This window comes from Periplaneta americana, chromosome 12 (genome assembly GCF_040183065.1).
Source record: "Periplaneta americana isolate PAMFEO1 chromosome 12, P.americana_PAMFEO1_priV1, whole genome shotgun sequence".
Lineage (NCBI taxonomy): Eukaryota > Metazoa > Arthropoda > Insecta > Blattodea > Blattidae > Periplaneta > Periplaneta americana.
In genome coordinates, this window is record NC_091128.1 from 132,961,729 (window position 1) to 132,982,971 (window position 21,243).

A 21,243-nucleotide genomic window follows, 5' to 3' on the forward strand; every position below is an offset into this window, starting at 1 on the left:
TCTATCTATCTATCTATCTATCTCTATATACATATATATATATATATCTATTCTAGGAAATAAATAAATTTGTTTGTTTTAACTTTGTATTACATTCACATTTTTTAAAATCAATTACGAACTCTTAAATACCCCTTCCCGTTTGATCGGTTTTTTACTGCCCGTAATATTCCTGGATTTTCAAACTGTACCTAATCATGATGCTTGCCGATTACAGGGGACTTGCTCCGCGTGTTATATCTAAGAAAGTAAACATTGACTTTGTCCCACATCGACGAAGCAGTGTAGTTCACGTTAAAGATGCTTCGTTCTTTATCTTGTAACACGAAATCTATGTTTATAGTTGATTTTCTAATGCAAATTAAATCACTTACTGTTTACCTAAAAGCAAAGCTAAAATTCCTTTTCCTACATTCAACATAATTTTTTAAATAGTGCATTATGCAACGAGCCTATAATGGTAGTAATTAAGACGCGAGTATGTTTGTTTATGAAACGAGCGCAAACGAGTTTCATAATTTTCATACGAGCGTCTTAATTACCATTATAGGCATGTTTCATACGACTTTTTATGCTCGACCATATTTCTAACTTGAAATTATTCATAAGTATTCATGTGATGGTTATGTAAGTGAGGAGCGGAACTGACCTGAATTGTGAGATGTGCGCAGACGCGAAAGTATTGATTTTTTCCGAGCACGAATGTCATTGACCTTGATATAATCTAGAGAATAACATGAAGATTAGTCTTGATATAACCTGGAAATTTATTTAGAATTGAAAAACGAGATGACAAATTGAATTTATTTGAATATTATTTACAATTAACGCTAATTATTGTAGTAACAGAACATAACATTCTACGACAGTATTGAATTTCCAGCCTCCGTGACTTTTCGCTAATTGTCTTTCGATTGCATATCCGAGAATAATCGATACTTGCGGTTTTATAACGGTACAATGGTGATTTCTCATTGCCTGAACAATTGAATTATAATGAATAGGTGTACTTTAATGAGGTGCATTAAAGGGCTACTACCAGGTGTATAATTACTACATTTCGGCATGGTCGAACATAAAATATATTATATAAGGCAGAACTGCATGCATTGTATTCTTCACCTGACATAATTAGGAACATTAAATCCAGACGTTTGAGATAAGCAGGGCATGTAGCACGTATAGTTGAATCCATAAATGCATATAGAATGTTAGTTGGGAGGCTGGAGGGGAGGCGAGACGTAGATGGGAGGATAATATTAAAATGGATTTGAGGAGGTGGGATATGTAGATAGAGACTTTATTAATCTTGCTCAGGATAGGGACCGATGGCGGGCTTATGTGAGGGCGGCAATGAACCTGCGGATTTCTTAAAAGCAAGAAACAAGGAAAAGGATTAACAAAAACTTTCAGTGTTCGTAAAATGAGTGGAGAATTTGTAAGTATACATAGTACATTACAGTAAAATCTTGGATTATGAGTAACTTGGTTTGCGAGTGTTTTGCAAAACAAGCGAATAATGAGGAAACATTTTTGTTTGATAAACGAGCGATGTCTTCAACAATTTCAAGGGAAAAATTGTTCCGGGGCCGGATATCGATCCCGGGACCTCTGGTTGAACGTACCAGCGCTCTGCCAACTGAGCTACCCGGGAACTCCACCCGACACCGTCTCAAATTTCCCTTTATATCCACACAACTCGCGTGGGCTAACGAACGCCAGAGACCCACATCGAGTGCACACAATTTCTGTGTGACTTGGAATTGTGGTTTTCTGTTAACGTACACAGTGACGTATATATTATGCAAAACTAGTCTTTCAGGTGAAGCTCTCTGTAAAGCAGATTTGAACAATTTCAAGGGAAAAATTGTTCCGAGGCCGGGTATCGATCCCGGGACCTCTGGTTGAACGTACGAGCGCTCTGCCAACTGAGCTACCCGGGAACTCCACCCGACACCGTCTCAACTTTTCCCTTTAGGCCTATATCCACACAACTCGCGTGGGCTGACGAACACCAGAGACCCACATCGAGTGCACACAATCTCTGTGTGACTTGGAATTGTGGTTCTCTGTTGACGTACACAGTGACGTATATATTATGCAAATCTAGTCTTTCAGGTAAAGCTCCCTGTAAAGCAGATTTGAACAATTCAAGGGAAAAATTGTTGTGTTTAATAACAACGCAAGGTCACATTTTCGCAAAATCCTCAAAACATGGCAAAAACAGGTGTCATTGGATAGGTTCTTAGTCAAAACTAAAGATTCCCGTCAGTCAAGCAGTCAGAGGTGATTCCATTAGTGATAGTGGAACTATTTCCTTTAAATGTTCCTGAAGTTTACTAAACAGTAAAACAGGTGAAAGACACTCAAAAAGAAAATACAGTGAAGTAATTTGTGTTGAACTATAGTATTGAATTTTAGCATTTCCTGTTATTCTAAAATCATGGCCTTATTCCCTGAATCACTTACATAAATCATGAATTTGCGATTTATAGTATGAATATTGGTGTTACGGATAACATAGGGTCAGAACTTAACAATGAAATCTACGTACAATCATGTAACATCCTAATGGAAAGAATGGAGCACAATGGATATAACTGCATATCCCTTGAGCTCCAAACCAAATAGCTGACTGGTGAAGTAGTTTTTCTGTAATAATAATAATAATAATAATAATAATAATAATAATAATAATAATAATAATAATAATAATAATAATAATAATAATAATTTATTTAACCTGGCAGAGTTAAGGCCATACGGCCTTCTCTAACACTCAACCAGGAGTAAAAACTGCGTTACAAAAACACTACAAACTTACAAAGTACACTACAATTTTACACACAAAACTGAATAAGATAATAATAATAATAAAATGTAAACAACAAGTAAGAAGAAATCAGACGTAATATATAACATACAGAAAGAAAGAAAAAAGCATAATAAAATGTGAACCTCTATAATGCAGAACCCGTTTGAGTAAAAAAAAAAAAAACACAACACGCACGCACGCACACACACTCACACTCACACTCACACTCACACTCACACTCACACTCACACACACACACACACACACGCGCGCGCGCTTTGTGCATTGAATAAAGGGGAACTTTAGCTTCACTCTGCTATGCCTAACTTTAATATTTACAAACGTACACTTTAGACCACTCCTAAGTTAATGATTCTGAAGCATAAAAATTTAATGAGAATCGGGTATCGGCATGGATCACATAGTAAGCTGACGATCCTGGATTCGATTCCTTGTGCCGGAACAAATTTTTCTCCGTTAATAAATGAAGATGTCGAGGGGGTAAATAGTGATAAATCTCAAAATTGAGTTTGACAGTTTCCTGCTTGTTAGCAGCCTATAAGCCACATTATCTTTGATTGGGTTCAATAATTATGTAAATATGTTAATAATGATTGGATTATGCTGCTTGAAAAATATGGCAATTCTCTTGTGTGTGCAGTATAAATTGAAATGTATGCAATTTGTATGTGTGAGTTATCATTATTTATCTCCGAAATCTTGAAATATCTACGTGATGACTAAACAAAGTCATTGATTACACAATATTTAATAGAGGTTGGTAAGGTTCTCTAATAAGAATAGGCTATATATATATATATATATATATATATATATATATATATATATATATATATGTCAGTACAGTGAGTATGAAACTTTACCACATGTGCTTGGGAGTTCCCACAGGGAGAAGTACTCAGAATAAAAGTCACAACATCATACGTTCTATGATCTCAGATGCACTTCGAACCAAAAATCTAGACGTTCACGAGGAAGTTCATTGTACTGCTGATGATGGAAGCAATCGTAGGATCGATATAATAGCTATAAATAGAAATAAACAGACAGCCGAAATAATTGATCCTACAATCAGAATGAAATCTCAGCCACTCAACCATCTGAAGTGAACGAAGAGAAAAAGAAAATCTACGAGCCCACGATTCAGTACCTATCGGCGAAATACAACATAGAAAAAATCACAGTTACCGGTCTCTTCTTCGGAGCGACAGGCACCATTCCGAAAGCCTTTGTAAAGTGGAGGGGAAAAATACAAACTGACGAGAGATCTTCAAGATGCCATCGTCACCACCATAATAAAATTTTCTGTAGCGATATTTCGTCTGCATCTTTATGGCGTACATTCAATTTAAATTATATTTGCTTCTATTTTTTTCTTATGTCTTGATCAATTTTGTCTGAAACCTGTTTATATAATTTTTCATTTTAAATATTATTGTGAGCTATTCTGTGTCGCAGGGCAAACCCAAAATAGGCTATTGGGTCAGACCAATAAATAAGTAAATTGACGATACAAAGGAGGAGAGTTCGACCTACACTGTGAAACGGGTCTCGGCATAGCTCAGATGGTAAAAGCACTCAGCGCGCCAAGAGCTGAGGGTCATGGGTTCGATTCCCGGTGCCGAAACGAATTTTTCTCCTTTAATAAGTTAATGTAAATTGTTGAAAGACTAAATAAATAGACTCATCCAGAAGAACGGTATGCTAAATACAGATATGGAGTTAATTATGACGACGTCTTGTTTCCAACAAACTTTTTTATACTGTAAATATGACCAAGTACGCAAAGCCACTGTATTTGCCAAGGAAAGAAGCCCTAAGATTCAATTCCCGTTAGGTTTTATACTTCTTCTTTTAAAAACTTTTCCTGTTTCCTTATAGGCTATGATGGCTGTCTCCAAGTTTCTGGAGCCGCGTGAACTTAATGGGAGGTCCATATGTTGGCTTCGCTTCACTTTCTGAACTTCACGAAGAAGAGTAAATGAGACTTTCAGTGAGTTGGTTAGTCTACAGAGTTTTCGTTCTTTCTTCGAGCTCAGTGAATGAGAAAACTTGAAGTAAATCCATTATTTCCTTAGAAAGAGTTATATTTATATAGAAAAGTGTTTTCGCTACTTTCGTGTTCAAGAGTCAAGAACATACACAGAGTAAACTACGAAAGTTAACAAGCATATAATGGTGACAAAACACAGTCCACAGATCGATGAAGTTTATCAAGGATGTCATAATTGAGACACTGGGTGCAATAACAGCTTAACTCTACTTAAGTCGTTATTCCGACGATGACATTTTCATAATCTTCCATGTCTTCTCTATCGACTGTAAAAGTTGTATTTCATTTCGTTGACTCTAAATGGCAGGAGAGTTCATTATATGAAGTGGTGTGATAAGTCGAAAGATTCAAAATTCGCAATACAAAAATATCCTACATTCATGTTTTATACATCAGGATCTTTGGCAGTATCATGTACTTACAATACCGTTTTCCAACTATTCAGTTTTTCAGAACATAATATACCACCGACGGAACTTAATATAAAAAAATTGGATATACAACTACTGGGTGTTCAGTTCAAAGTGTGTCATGGCTCGCTGTGTGCCGTCATGTGGCTAGCCGATAAGCCTAGAGAATTCAATCTTCCTACACTTCTGCAGAAGCGTATTACCTATGTGCCAGAGAAGTTGCCTAGCAAGTACGGCGTTCATTCTGAAGAGTACGTACCGATACGTGCGGTAACGCCGGTAGTGGCAGGAATGTGAACTGTTTGGAAACACGTACTATCGGGATATGGGGAGAGGGTTAAGACGATTACTTACGTATTTGTTGACATAACTTCGACTGTCAACATGGATACGGAGCATTTGATTTGTGTTGTGGAATGTTGCCGTACGCAACCGATGACAACAATTACCCTGTGTACGACTTGCCCGCGCAAAACACAGTTCGAAAGAGGTTATGGTTGCACGGAGACCGTACAGACCGCCATCTGTTGCTACGACGTTCAAGTTATACCGTACACGTTCTCAAGTTCAAATTGAACGCCTTGAATAATAGGCAACTTCTCTGACATATACGCTGAAACTCGCTTCAAATCGGTGACTCAACAGTGACGTCATAACACGCTTTGAAATGAACACCCAGTAGCAATACAAGAATTGAAGAGTAACAAGGCAGTGGGTATAGATGGTATATCCTCAGAAGTGTACAAGTATGGAGGAATAACATTGATGGAACAAATACATAAATTAGTTATGATGATATGGGAAGATGAAAGCATACCCCTGGATTGGCGTAAAAATATAATATGTACCATACATAAAGGGGGGGGGGAATTGGATTGCAAAAACTACAGGGACATAACTCTAGTTTGTACAGCATATAAGATATACACGACAATATTTAAAAATAGATTTAGACCATATGCTGAAAATATAGTTGGAGAATATCAAGCACGTTTCAGACCTGGAAGGTCAACCATAGATCAAAATTTTACATTTAGACAAATCAGTGAGGAATTCTGGGAGTATGGTATAGAACTTTATGAAGTATTTATCGATTTTGGACAGGCTTATGATTGCATAGTGAGGAAAAAAATGTGCGCAGCACTGATTTCATATAATATCACGTCAAAATTAATAAGATTAATAAAAACTACCTTGGAAAACACCATAGCACAAGTTAAAGTTCAGAATGAGTCAATAGAAAAACTGACTGTAAGTAATGGATTGAAACAAGGGGATGGGCTGGCCCCAGTTTTATTTAATTTAGTCTTGAAATATGTAGTCAGGCAACGGTAGTATAGAAATCAGTAGAATTGATAGGTTATGCTGATGATATTGGCATATTGGGAAGGTCAAAAAAGGTAGTAGAAGTTTTTACAGAATTAGATGGAAAGGCGGCAGAGATAGGATTATGTATTAATGTAAATAAGACGAAAACAGTTCTTCAGACTAAAAAATCCATACAAAATAAGGTTATCCAACTGAATAATACTGATATTGAAATATTTGGTTTCCATAGTAAACAAGGAGAATGACGAATTAGTGGGGATAAAAGTAAGAATATTAAGGGCTAACAAAGCCTATTTTTCGATGATCGACTTGTTGAAATCCTAAACAATAGATAGGAATAACAAAATACGATTGTACCTATAAAACAATAATAAGACCAATATTGTGCTTTGGTTGTGAGGCATGGACCATTCAAAGTAAGGCGGAGGAAAAATTGAACAGCTTCGAGAGAAAAATTTTAAGACGGATATTTGGCCCAGTACACAATGAGAAAGGATGGAAAATAAGATATAATTCTGAGTTATATGAGTTGTATAAAGATATGGAAGTATCCAGATTTATTAAAATTAGAAGATTACAGTGGGCAGGACATGTAGTGAGAATGGATGAAAAGCAGATAGCAAGAAGGTCCTTCACCCAACAAATGCATGGGAAAAGAATAGTTGGAAAGCCCAGGAAAAGATGGGAGGATGAAGTCAGAAAGGACGCGTGAATATTCTAGAGATAAGATCATGGAAAACGAAGGCCAGAGATAGAGAATATTGGAAGAGACGCATTGAGGAGACCAAGGCTCAAATTGGGCTGTAGCGCCATTGCAGCAGCATGTTTTATACATCAGGATCTTTGGCAGTATCATGTACTTACAATACCGTTTTCCAACCATTCAGTTTTTCAGAACATAATATACCACCGACGGAAGAGCTTAATCTAAAAAAATTCCCCTCTTCCTGGCTTAAAATTAATTTTAAAAAATTATGTCATTATTGAAATTTTTCAAACCAGAAAATGCTTGTTCTCTTCAAAATATTTTGGACTCTGAAACAGTGCTGGATGAAAATCATCCTGAAAGTGAAATCAGTGAACATGAATAAGAATATTTGACATTTTTAAGATTGTGTGAATGATTGAAATGTATTCTAAGTCATGAAACAAATCGGGTGGAGTTATTGCGTATCAAAGCGAAGAAAAGTAGATACTCGAATTAAAAAATACTAATTGTAAAAGCGTATTATATACAAATGAATTACGTAAAATTCAGAATCAATTTATATGTAATGAAATGTAATTTTTCCAGCACATGTGCATAATTACGCACAAATTAGAACCATGTACAATGGGTTACTTATAACCCATTTTCTACTGTATTGTGACACTTTTCTGCAAATATTACTATCAGCCTGTTTATGTAAGTATCTATTACTTAAATGAAGCTTTCGAGTAAACAACTTTTTACGTGGGCGACTTACTATCCCTTTGAACAAAGGTTGTCCAGTACAACTGGGGTTTTTCTGGGGCCTTACTTGTCTAATTAATCCTATCTCTCATATGCAGCGCCCAATCTGGATTCAGATGCTACTTGTTTCGGGCTACACACAGCTTCACTCATATCTTATCTATCATCAAGTTAGCAATGCTAGACTTCCTCGATTAGGACGTCTGAATCATTGATATTGATTTATCCTCTCCAACACAACAAGGTTGCAATCCCTGGGAGATTCCCATTTTATTCATTATAAGTGAGAATTAAACCTTAAAACTGAAGCCTTCTGGACTAACAAATTAACGTACTTTACGTTATTTTTTCTTTTCTAGCATATTACATTGAAGTATAACACATATCTCTCCTGTTATTATTTCAATCCAACAAACACAGCGTTCTCTAGAGACATTTGAATGTCGTTCTACGCATTGCTGTTACATGAGATCTAAAATGTTTGATGCTCTGTAGCTCAAATTAAAGATTTAGAAGTTAAGTTCTTGTTCCAGAGAACGCCTCAATTAACTTTTATCTGCTCCCATCAGAATGTTTGCTTGTGAGCGTAGCCCTGGATCAGAATACAAGCGCGCTGCCGTCTGAGCTATTTGGTGACCTCTTATAAGAATTTTTCCTTTTTCGACTTATATACTGTACTCCAACCACGAGAAAGTCTCCAGGGAATGAGAGGGAGCGGGGTGATGCTGTGAATGAATGTTGATATCATAAGATGTCATAAGGTCACACACATGGGTATTCGTATCTCTATTGGCTAGCTCTCACAGTACAAACAATAACACTGATATACACATTTTTATACTACCCTAGTTACAAAATTAGATCACGGTTAATATCCTGGTCTTTTAATCCTTCCATACAGGAAATAACATATGCAGGAGAGCGCATGATTTTTAAACTGACGTTATAACTCTAATATTATCTATCTACTTCGCTCCAATAGACGACGCAATAGTAAGCACATTACTTTCACGGTTTATCTCCTGGTTGAAGAACAGTGCATCTGACTTGCTTGTCAGAAAACAATTCATTTCACAAACTTGCTATGTCTAGATTTTCTTTTTTAATTTAAATTTAACTTTAAGAGGAATTATTTGACCAAAACTGTAAGACCTCAGTTATTTTAGATCTTAAGCAAAATATGCTAAAAGTACATTTTCTAAAGCTTTAGTAACCTTTTTATCTGGAACTATTTAATAGAATATTCATATTCTTTCTCATAGAATGACTTAGATTTCTGTGGTAACAAACTTGCAGTTACAATTTGCTAGTTGAAGATTTTGTCCTGACAAAATACTAGCTTCACTAGATTTACAATTTTTAATGGTACCCACATTCAGAAAATGATAAAGCAGATATTATTATCTGGCAGTGGTAAAAATAAACTTATTTGGCTAAGAATCCCTACGATCTTAACGATATTATTTCAGGTTAAGGTAGTAAAAATCATAGACGATGCACATGCATTAATGACTACGAACTTCAATTTAGTTCTATAACCAAATTTTAAACATTAAATGGAAATTCAGAATGTTACGATTGACAGTTGATGCACGAATTCAATAGTAATAGCAGCAAAAGTAAAAAATTACTGCAGAAGCATTTCACTGTGTATGCATTTCTTTCCGTTATAAAACAATCTAGCTAGAAAAACTTGCGTCATATGGTGGAAACATGGAAATTTAAAGTCTTCGCCATCGTACGATTGCCAGTTTATGCACGAATTCGATAGGAATAATAGCAAGAGTAAAAAATTACTGGGGAAACATTTCACTGTGTATGCAGTTCTTTCCGTTATAAAACAATCTAGCTAGAAGAACTTGCGTCATATGGCGGAAACATGGAAATTTAAATCTTCGCCATCTTAGAAATCTCCGTCATCTCTCCTAGTTTGACCTATTCAAGAGGTTTCTAAATATGTACATGCCTGACTACTGTTATTGATGTTGGAGTGACACAAATTTCCATTTAATACATTAAATTAGATCTAATTAATAAAAACATTCTTATTCCATTCGAAATCACGGTCGCAGCTTCCATTCAGCCTTAAATTATACCTAAGCCGTTACGTATACAAAGATATGGCTTAGATCACAATTGAATATGCCATTAAAGCATGCATATAACCTAAATGTGCAAAACTGTCTAAGTATAGAAAATACTAGAATGACTGATTTATTTTTTGTTCTCAGTAAATCTCTGGTGGGAAATAATGTTTTCAAACAAAGAATTGTTTTCTCTCTCACACAAGGGATTATATTTATTGGATGTTTTCCTGTTTACGAAACGGTTTTCTATAGGGGGCTTATGTATACGCATACTGGGAGAATTTTCCGCTTTTTACGTTCCTCTCTTTATAAAAGAGATCAAATTTCCTTGTTACTATCCTGATACCAATACTTTTATTCAGCCCTAATAACAACAATGATGATGAAAACTATTCTTTGATTTACTTAAGAGTGCCAGTTGCTGATTTAGTTATTCTAAGTGAATTGCAATGGAACATGAAATTGGGTAAATAATTAACTTCAAACGTTTCTCTTTTTCTTAACAGTTAAAAACTGTGGGTTAGCTTCTTATCTGACTGCATCATAATATTCTTTAAGCTGTTAGGTTATGATTAGAGAGCGGAATTTTAGGCCCTAAAAAGTGGCATTTTAGGCGTCTAAAATAGACTCTTTTAAACTCCTTTATTTGGGCTCTATAAAATAAAAAATAGGCTTTTTTCGTTAAAGAATGTCACTAATATAAGATTCAATATTTATTTAATGCAAAATTTTAGGATTAAAAGAAACTTCTAGCGTATTCCGAATCTCACCGGACCGGTAGACAACAATGACGTCACGCTGCAGCGAAATAGGAACAAAACTGCTGGAAGGATCGATGGTTGTCATGACGACTGTATAAGTTGTTGTGCTAGCAAAATTTTGCGAAATTTCCGTCCTGCCATCTCGTTCAAAGAAAAGAAGTATAAACAATTTATTTCTTGAATCGGTAGTAATAATGGTCCGTTGACATGTTCCCTCATAAGCCATTAACATATTGTTTTTACGTTGTGATCATTACAAACAATACAGCAGAACTAAAGCAGAACACACCGCCATGACACAACAGTGCACGATGTCATTCGTCTGCTAATTCCCGCCCTATACAAGAACCAATCAGATTCACTGATGGCGGCTGATGGAGACTGCCACCACCTCTGCAAGCTGATGGCACCAGTGCGACACCGGTGGAGCATCAGTGACTCCATCGGTGAAATTCGGAACACCGTGATGCCATCAGATTGCTCAGCGCTAAACTTCGGAATACGCTCTTCCATACATTTCACATTTCCATAGTTTGCTTCACAGTAGATGATTGTCGATACCTACTGTGGCTATTGTGTCGCTAACTGCTGTAGTTACAAATGGTGAGAAAAAAAAGGGAGGGGTTGTTATCTGTCTTGGAATGTAAGAGAATGCTTATTCGGGTACAACCCAGCGATTTTATGTTAAATTTCTGACAGACAGAGGAAGAAATAATAATAATAATAATAATAATAATAATAATAATAATAATAATAATAATATTAATAATAATAATAATAATAATAATAATAATAATTTGTCCCATAGGAGTTCTTTTACATGCCAGTAAATCTGCTGACATGAGCCTGTCACATTTAAGCACACTTAAATGCCTTGACTTGGGTCTAGATCTAGAACCTCGAGCACATAAGGCCAGCGCTATACGACTACGCTACCAAGGCCGACTGAAAGTTGGAATTTTAGGATTGGAAGATTGTAAGAATGAGAAGGAGTGGCCCGGAGGCACTTCTCTATTGTGTTGTTCACTGCTAGGAAGGAGTTGTTATCCATCTTGGAATGTAAACGGTACAGAATGTTAAGAAAAACAGTAAACAATTACGAAAAATGATACAAAATTTAAAAAAAAATCTTAAAAATAGGCACTAACGTCGAAATAGACATTTTAGGCAAAATAAAACCCTTTTATTGTAGGGATTCGTAACAAGCTATTTTTTTACGCTGATGGGTTGTTAGCCCTTCACCCAACCCCCAAGCTGGAGGACCACCCCTTATTGGCTGTCCACGACTGCTTATTCAATATATTCGCAGCTACCCTCCATATCTGAAGGCCGTCTCCTACAAATATAAATGACACTCGGGAGGAAATTAAACGCAGGATAAATATGGGAAATGCGTGTTATTATTCGGTTGAGAAGCTTTTATCATCTAGTCTGCTGTCAAAAAATCTGAAAGTTAGAATTTATAAAATAGTTATATTACCGGTTGTTCTGTATGGCTGTGAAACTTGGACTCTTACTTTGAGAGAGGAACAGAGATTAAGGGTGTTTGAGAATAAGGTTCTTAGGAAAATATTTAGGGCTAAGAGGGAATGAAGTTACATGAGAATGGAGAAAGTTACACAACGCAGAACTTCACGCATTGTATTCTTCACCTGACATAATTAGGAACATTAATCCAGACGTTTGAGATGGGCAGGGCATGTAGCAAGTATGGACGAATCCAGAAATGCATATAGAGTGTTAGTTGGGAGGCCGGAGGGAAAAATAATAATAATAGTAATAATAATAATAATAATAATAATAATAATAATAATAATAATAATGTTTTATTTTTGCTGGCAGAGTTAAGGCCATAAGGCCTTCTCTTCCACTCAACCAGCCTTAATCAATACAATACATATTTAAATTACGAATATTTACACTACACTTAAAAGGTTCTGCAGCAATATTCTTCAGTTAAGTTAACGACTAGTAGACTACATATTTATTTAAATTTAGATAAACCTATAAGGTAAAGTAGTAACTTATTTATGAGCTAATTTAATTCAATCAATTATAATTAATTTGAGGTATGAAATAGCTAGTAAAATGATGAAAATTAATTTAATATAAGCTTACTAGAACTATGTTACAGGGAGAAAGAAAGAAAATATATATATATATATATATATATAAATCTAAAATATATTTCTATAATGAGAATATTAATGTAATTGCCATTAGAGGTTTTGTACATCTATTTAGAGAAATTAATGATAATAATAGGAATGGACAGATGTTAGTTTCATTATAATATGTAATAAAATATTAATCAACAATTAATTTGTTAAGTAAGAATTTATGTAATTTTGACCTAAATGATGTTGGGAAGGCCGAGACGTAGATGGGAGGATAGTATTAAAATGGATTTGAGGGAGATGGGATATGATTATAGAGAGTGAATTAATTTTGCACAGGATAGGGACCGATGGTGGGCTTATGTGAGGGCGGCAATGAACTTTCGGGTTCCTTGAAAGCCATTTGTAAGTAAGTATAAACCCCTTTATTTATACCTATATTTCCATGAAAAACGTAGGGTAAATATTAAATCTCAAGCCTGTATGTATCAAGGAAAAGAATACATTTTTTCCTAAATTCCGCTCTCTAGTTATTGTAACACAGGAAGAGCTCTGTTGTCTATAGCTATCTGCAACTATTTAGCACCCAACTTGGTAACCGACATGAAATCTGCTTTGACATGCCATTAAAACGAGAGAGTTTCACATTTGTTCCCGATATCTATTTGTGGAGCAGGCCAGAAGCCACAATGCACTCACATTACAGCGGGATCGTAAAGGCGATGAATATTTGATGGAGACTTACCCCGGTAGGCCGCTGCTCTCCATTTTGTTGGCGAGCTCCACATCCTTGGAATAGACATCGAATTGCCACTGCCGCTGACCCAGGACCCCGGCCAGCACCGCCCCCGTGTGAATGCCCACTCTCATATCCACCGGGGAATTTGTCTTCTGCTGCACGTATCTGCGCACAAAAAATAATGAGGTCAGAACCTTCTGCCAATATTGCGTGTCTTACAGATGAATAATCTTAAACGGTTCTGGGTTCTGGTTCAAGAGATGTTCCTAACTACAAAGTAATGTACACTTAGACTTTATCTCCGGTATAAAAATTTACTTTTGTCTTTACCTGAGAATTTTTTGTCTGCGTTCTTTTGTTTCCAGCTTTAGATTGTAATCCTACGCTATTATAACCACAATGTGAGTACTTATGAATGTGTATTTATTTATTTATTTATTTATTTATTTATTTATTTATTTATTTATTTATTCTGGTGTAGTTAAGACCATCAGGCCTTCTCTTCCACAACACCAGGAATACAAATACAATAATAGCAATAAACAGAAAAAAAATACACTATATACAAAATAAAGATACACAAGAAATAAAGAGATGGAAAAAAAAAACACTATAAACAAAGTAAAGCCACACAAAAATATACACAGGTTGCAGTCACACAAACTTTAAATGAGTGATTAAGTATCATAATTAATTGTATCCTAACTAATTAACTAACATAAACAAGAAACTTGGAATTTTAATCTAGATTAAAAAAGAAAAAGAAAAAATTACAAATCAATACTTCTAGCAATACCTAAAAACATTAACTAAGACAAAATTGTCAATTTTAATTTTGAATTGTGATAAAGTCCGGCAGTCGTTGACGTCATTAGGTAACGAATTCCAGAGGCGAGGGATTTCTACAGTATAGGAAGGTGAGTATAAAGACTTTCTATGATGAGGGATAGAAAGAAGTGCTTGATGTCGGTTTCGAAGAGTTGTAAGAAATTGAAAGCGCGATAACAGATAATTCGGAGTAGAAGTACATGCATGATTCTAAACAGAAGAGACAGTGAATGTATTGTTCTTCGTTCCTTCAGACGCATCCATGAAAATAACTGGAGGAAAGGTGTTATATGGTCAAATTTACGAGTAGCTATTGCAGATGAATCGTATGCACACATTATGAACACGTTGTAGTCTCTCAGCTAAGAGTGAACTTACATTAGTTAGCGAGGAATCGCATTAATCAAAATGGGGCATTACAAGCGTCTGAATAAGATTCTTTTTTAGACTAAGTGGTAGAAATTCTTTCAGATGTAGTATGTAGGGTAAAGTTGCCTATTTCCGTGATAACCCTAATCCCGTGATACTTTTTTTTTTTAAATTGAATGTCAGTCAAAGCTTTGCCATTCGACTATAGCGACAGACATCTTTCTCGAAAGAGTGCATATTTCTCCTACTTTTGAGACATCGATAAACTTCCTAGCAAGATACCTACCGCCGTGAAAAAAATATATCACGGAATTAGGAGTATCACGGAATTAGGCAACTTTACAGTCGTACTGTACTGAGGGTCGTACTGAAAATTATGAGCAACACATTGCTATAATTTCTATTTCAACAATGTAACAAAAAAACGATTATATGATCGTAATCTACAGACTTTACACTATATATTAATATATTGTGACGCCATTAGCTTCTGTCATGTGACCACAGGCAATGTTTGCAAAATGGTCGACAACGATGGTACGTTTCGACAGCGTGCTGTCATTAAATTTCTTGTTAAAAAGAAAACTCTTCTGCTAAAATTCACCTCAGACTTCAGCTTGCATACGGAGATGTGTTCTAGAATTTTTTATAATAATGTTAATGATAATAAAAATAATAAATAATAATAATAATAATAATAATAATAATAATAATAATAATGAGATAATAAAAAATTTTAGCTGCCTTTTCTAAAGGTTACCATGAAGAAAAACACTAATGATCAAGCCAAACAAGATAACATTTAATTTATTATGCTAAGAGAGAAGAATCCAAAATAGGATAGCTGCCCTTGAAAAAGAGGTACCGAGCGGTAACAGCACCTAAATTAATTGTAGATCAACAATATTCTATTTTTAATTTAATTTTTATTTTATTTGATTTTTATTTATTTTTTCGGGGGACAGCTATCCTCGACATGAATAATTTATTTTTCATATATAGAGCTGTACAGATGGTTATTTACAATTAACAAGGAATGACTTAAAACATTAATGGCTATATCTTGAAGTTCCAAAAGATCGATATGGAAACGATGAAAGAAACTGAAATAGTGCTCCTTGCATCCAAGAGCAAGCCAATTACTTCCCAGCGACAAACGGGTATGCGGTATTTCTCTTCCATATAAGTAAAGCAAGGTTCACAATGTCTTTTCTTTTCCAGATCTACTTCTTGTGGCTGTAATTCATTAACTTCAAATCTGATAGTGGGATCGATTATGAAGTCAAACTTTTGATTGTTATCAATTTCTATGATGTCGGCACGTTTGGTGGAACCAGTGGATGAAATACAATGTACAATACAATATTAATGAAATAGTACAACAACTGTTTTTGTTTTGTTTATGTAACTTATTTGTTTACATTACTTTTCTTATTATTTTAATAAGTATTATTATTAAACATTACTTCTCTCAATATTATTGTTATTATTATTATTATTATTATTATTATTATTATTATTATTATTATTATTATTATTATTATTATTGCGAAATTGAACACGAAGCTGAGATAAAGAGTTAATCTCTTCACATAAATGATATTAAAAACCAATGTCCGTATTTCCCATAAGTTAAATTGCTAGATATATGATTAAAACGTAAAAAACCTTTCAGAATTAATAATTAATGCCTGCAAAACTTTTCCTCCCTCTGCTTTAACTGCCATAAGGTAAATGAAAACGACTGCAAACATGAAAAAAGTCTTTAAAAGAATCTGTAGCCATGGGCAGAAACTAAAAAACACAGAGAAGTCTTTCTACATTCCTTTACCAAGCGGAAAACTAAAGAAAAAATTACTCGCTACATTAACTTCTGCCGTTTCAACATTTCATTAATTTTGCTTGTCAGACTTCACAAGAAGATCTAGAATTCAAGTAGGAAATAGGTTCTTAGTTTTTGAACTTTAACAGTCAGTAATACTGCTTTACGTATAATTGTCTAGCAATAAAACTATTCTGAATACAGCCAATAAAATCTTCCATTTCACAACATAGGCCTAAATATTAATGAATAAGTATGCCAAGTTTCATCACTGTGCCTTTAGCCACTAAGAATTAAAATCAATTCTTGTCTCGTTGAAAACGCAAAAAATTTCTTCTTCTTCTTCTTCTTCTTCTTCTTCTTCTTCTTCAATTCAAGGGATAGACATATGCCTGTTCCGGCTTCATTGTGTATCCGTCCAACGGTTCCTAGGTCTTCCCGGATGTCTTCTTCCTATAGGTCTATAATTCATCATTCTTCTTGGGATTCTTTCTAGTGTCATTCCATTGACATGTTCTGCCCACTGATTTCTATAATTCTTAATTTTTTCTTCTAGGGAAAAGATCATCAATTCTTCTCTTATTTTATAATTTCTAATTTTATCTGATATAGTACACCCCTTGACTGACCTTAGAAACTTCATTTCAGCGGCCTGTAATTTTTTTCTGTCAGTTGCAGTCATCGTCCAATTTTCTGATCCAAATATCAAAGATGGTACTACTATTACTTTATAAAATTTAATTTGTGTTTCTTTTCTTGCTTTAAAAAATTCTTAAATATAATATATATATATATATATATATATATATATATATATATATAAAGATACAACAATTAGTATCAATATTGGAAATGGACAATATAGTGAAGAAATTTCAGTAAATCAAGATGTAAGACAAGGTTGTAGTTTGTCTCCTACGTTGTTTTTAATTTATATGGATGATTTAGTGAGAGTGTGGAATTTTTGAATTAATGGAGGAATTCATATAGCATCTAATTCTACATTTAAGACGATGCTGTTCGCTGATAACCAAATCGTTGTAAGTAGAACTGAAAGTGAACTGCAGAGAGCAGTGTATGAACTAAAGAAAGTGTGTGAGAAATATAACGTCGGTTTCTTGGTAAAAGTGACCAAATCACATTCCAAGGCTTCCAAGCATTATGAAAATTTAAGACATAATTTTATATTAAAAACTAATAATATAGCATATTTACCTTCAAAATAACTAATTACTAACATCTAAATAAGAACAGTTATCTTTGGATGGATCATTAAACCTTTAAATGCCTTTTCCAAACAATTTTATATTGTAAATTTTATTAGTAACAACAATGTAATTTATTCGTCACAACAATAATTCCTTTCTACAATTCACCTTAACGCTCTCGTCAACAATTGGATCTTCACTCAACACAGTATTCGTTATAGCACTCCACCGACGACAATGACAATTTACTTGGACTATTACGCACAACAATGAACTGTTAATCTTAACTAATATTTACAAAGCACTATTTACAAATCAGAACTACCAGTTCTCAGTTCACAGTTCTTCTATCTCAGTCACTCGAGTTCACAGTATCTCGAACCACAGACTATCAGAGACAGTTCACTGTACTCGAACTCGGGTCCCTCCAACTGCGGTCCACTGCACTCGAACTCAGGCCTTCGGATGCTGACGCAGATGCGGACGCACACTCGAGTCGAACTCCGGCACACAAGTCTGGCTTGCTTGCTCTGGCTTACTCACTGACTGAATAACTGAAAAACTCTGTCGTTCCTTCGCGTCCTTAATTTATAACCACAGCGACGTAGCCTCGAAAGTTCCACGCGTCTCTAGAGATGGCACTCCAGAAAAATCCAGAGCCCTCTCCTCTCTACCAGCACCAGATGCGCGCGCACTCTCTCTCCACTCTCTCGCCGCGTTGGCCCTTTCCCCTCTCCGCCGCGCGCCATCACAAAGTGCTCCGCGCTATCTTCTCTCTTGCGGGACGCTGGTCGTGAGTTCGAATCTCACGTCGCTGTCACAATATTTTGGACTTGGTCACTTTTACCAAGAAACCGACGATAATTTTAGAATTTCCATAAATAAAACCGAAACAATGGCCTTTCAAGGGAAATACAGTGTAAGGAAAAAATTGTTTTAAATGACACTCCTCTAGAATAAGTAACAAGTTTTAAATACCTAGGTACTCAGCTCACGTATTATTATTATTATTATTATTATTATTATTATTGTTGTTGTTATCCAAATATTGAAACCCTATTTTACCTTTGGTATATTAGGGTTGTAGTTTGTTACATGTGAAATACATTATGTAGTGATAATACACAATTTTAAAGAATTAATAGTAGGTCTGAATCATAGTTACAATACCGTATAAATACACTAATTAAGAGACAGTAAACAATAGTAAATACGTTATGCAATAATTACTTTCAGTTAAAACAAAATGAAATAAAATTAGAAATTATAATCGAAGGTGTAGAGAAATTGCAAGATTATTACATTAACTTGTGATTTTATACATAATTTTAGGCAATAGTAATGAGATAATGCACAGAATTGGCTTAGTTACAAATAAATCACCTATTATCTAGTTGGTTTGCAATAGTAAAGAAAAATAAAAACAAAATTACTTATGGTTACAAACTATATACCTGTCATCAAATACTCAACAATAGTAAAATCTATAATACAAACATAGTTATTATTGTTATTACTATTATTATGTCCCAAAGATAGACACCTTGTTTTACATAGTGCATTAGGATTTTATAACATCATTAATTTATATACAATTAACAGCTACAGTCTTGCGTGGATGTGGTGTATAAACTCTGTGAATTGTTTGTAACAACATTTTTTTCTAAGAAAATGGTAAAGGGGTGTGGAGTAATTTAAATTGCAATCCGAGATATGATATCTTAAAAAGTGTCTTTTCCTTTCGAACACTGGACAGTGAAAAATCAAATGTTCAACAGTCTGATTCTCTTTGCATATGCACAGAGATTCTTCTGCACTTTTGATCCTAAATCTTTCAAAGTAGGAACCGAATTTTCCATGGCCGGTCATAAATTGGGTGTAAAATAAGTCGGTTGAGAACTGACTGCAACATGAAAGTGACTGCAAAAATAAACTCCCCATATTTCAGCAGCTGTGTGGTACAATAAAAAGAAAACATTTATTTTTTGAGTTAATTACATGTAAAGTTTTGCTTACACTAACACGTGCATTAACACAAATTCTAGCGATTTATATAAAAGTAGGTGTACTTTTAATTAAGATATTGAGATAAACTTTTCAAGGAAATACTTATCATAAAGCTGTAAATTTTTTAGCGCAAATGTGACAAAAATGATAAAATATGTTAAAATTCGACTACTTTCAGTAGCGCATTATCTTAAACGGGAAATACTTGGTAAATGAATAATTATATTAACATTAACACATAACGGTGGGGTACAAAACAGATTATAAGAATTAGATAAGATGGACGGTGAAAAAATTAGAGTGTTAATAATAATAATAATAATAATAATAATAATAATAATAATAATAATAATAATAATAATAATAAATGAACAAGGATAGTATGTGGGTTTGTAAGTGATGATCGATCGAAAAGCAGAAATGTAAAGGTCCACCAGAACTATGAATTGTGAAGTTTTCTGACAAATATCATATTATATCATATGAATTCATATAGCCAGGCTAGCGTAGAAAAGAAACGGTTGAGTTACTCGTACATCCAGTAGCATACGAAAATATTATAGTGACTATTACACTTTTAATAATGTCCAATAAAACGGTACGAAACTGTAAATTCTTTATGATAATATGAAATATACTTTGCGATCGTCATTTGTTTCCCGCATAGATAGTCGACTGAAAATGGCGGCTCCGTTCAAACGTTTTGGTGAAGCTAACATTAGTGAAATAGAATTTTAGTATGTCAATTAATATTTTGTTGTATTAGACTACTTTATTTCTTCTAATCTTTATATACTTTCTTCTAATCTTGAAATAGTCAATTAAATCCCACTCGAGTTTTGATTTTCTCAAGATAAATCAAAACCTCTAGTGAGATTACTCTCGATGAATCTACTAGGGTAGTTCTGCAATTCAAAAGATGTACGGAGACATCATTTTATTTTTACTAACATTTCTAATATTAATCTGGCTATACCTTTGGATTAACGGTAGAGAACCGCAAACACCGTTTGCTATCCCCTTCCACGGCTGGAGTTCGATGGTACTGTCGTAAAATACAAACAAATCACTTTACTAGGTATAGAAGGTAAGAAAAGTAGTTCATCCATTTACGTAAACTAGGAAATATCGCGATTTTTAGTTTGATAATTTTCATTAGGTTTTTGTTTAATCAAAATACAGTATTGTATTAACAATAAGTGTTTTTACTCACGAACTGAGCTA

The 21,243-nt window shown here is 34.4% G+C and overlaps 1 protein-coding gene across 4 annotated transcripts in view; it reads right to left on the reverse strand.

Annotated features, from left to right (window-relative positions):
* Positions 1–21,243, reverse strand: part of LOC138710896 (adenylate cyclase type 3-like) — a 780,256-nt gene that overhangs the window by 211,828 nt on the left and 547,185 nt on the right. For all 4 annotated transcript variants that reach the window (XM_069842085.1, XM_069842087.1, XM_069842086.1 and 1 more), the window contains exon 6: positions 13,792–13,950. In XM_069842085.1, the coding sequence (XP_069698186.1) occupies positions 13,792–13,950 (159 nt within the window). The remainder of the gene's footprint in view (positions 1–13,791; positions 13,951–21,243) is intronic.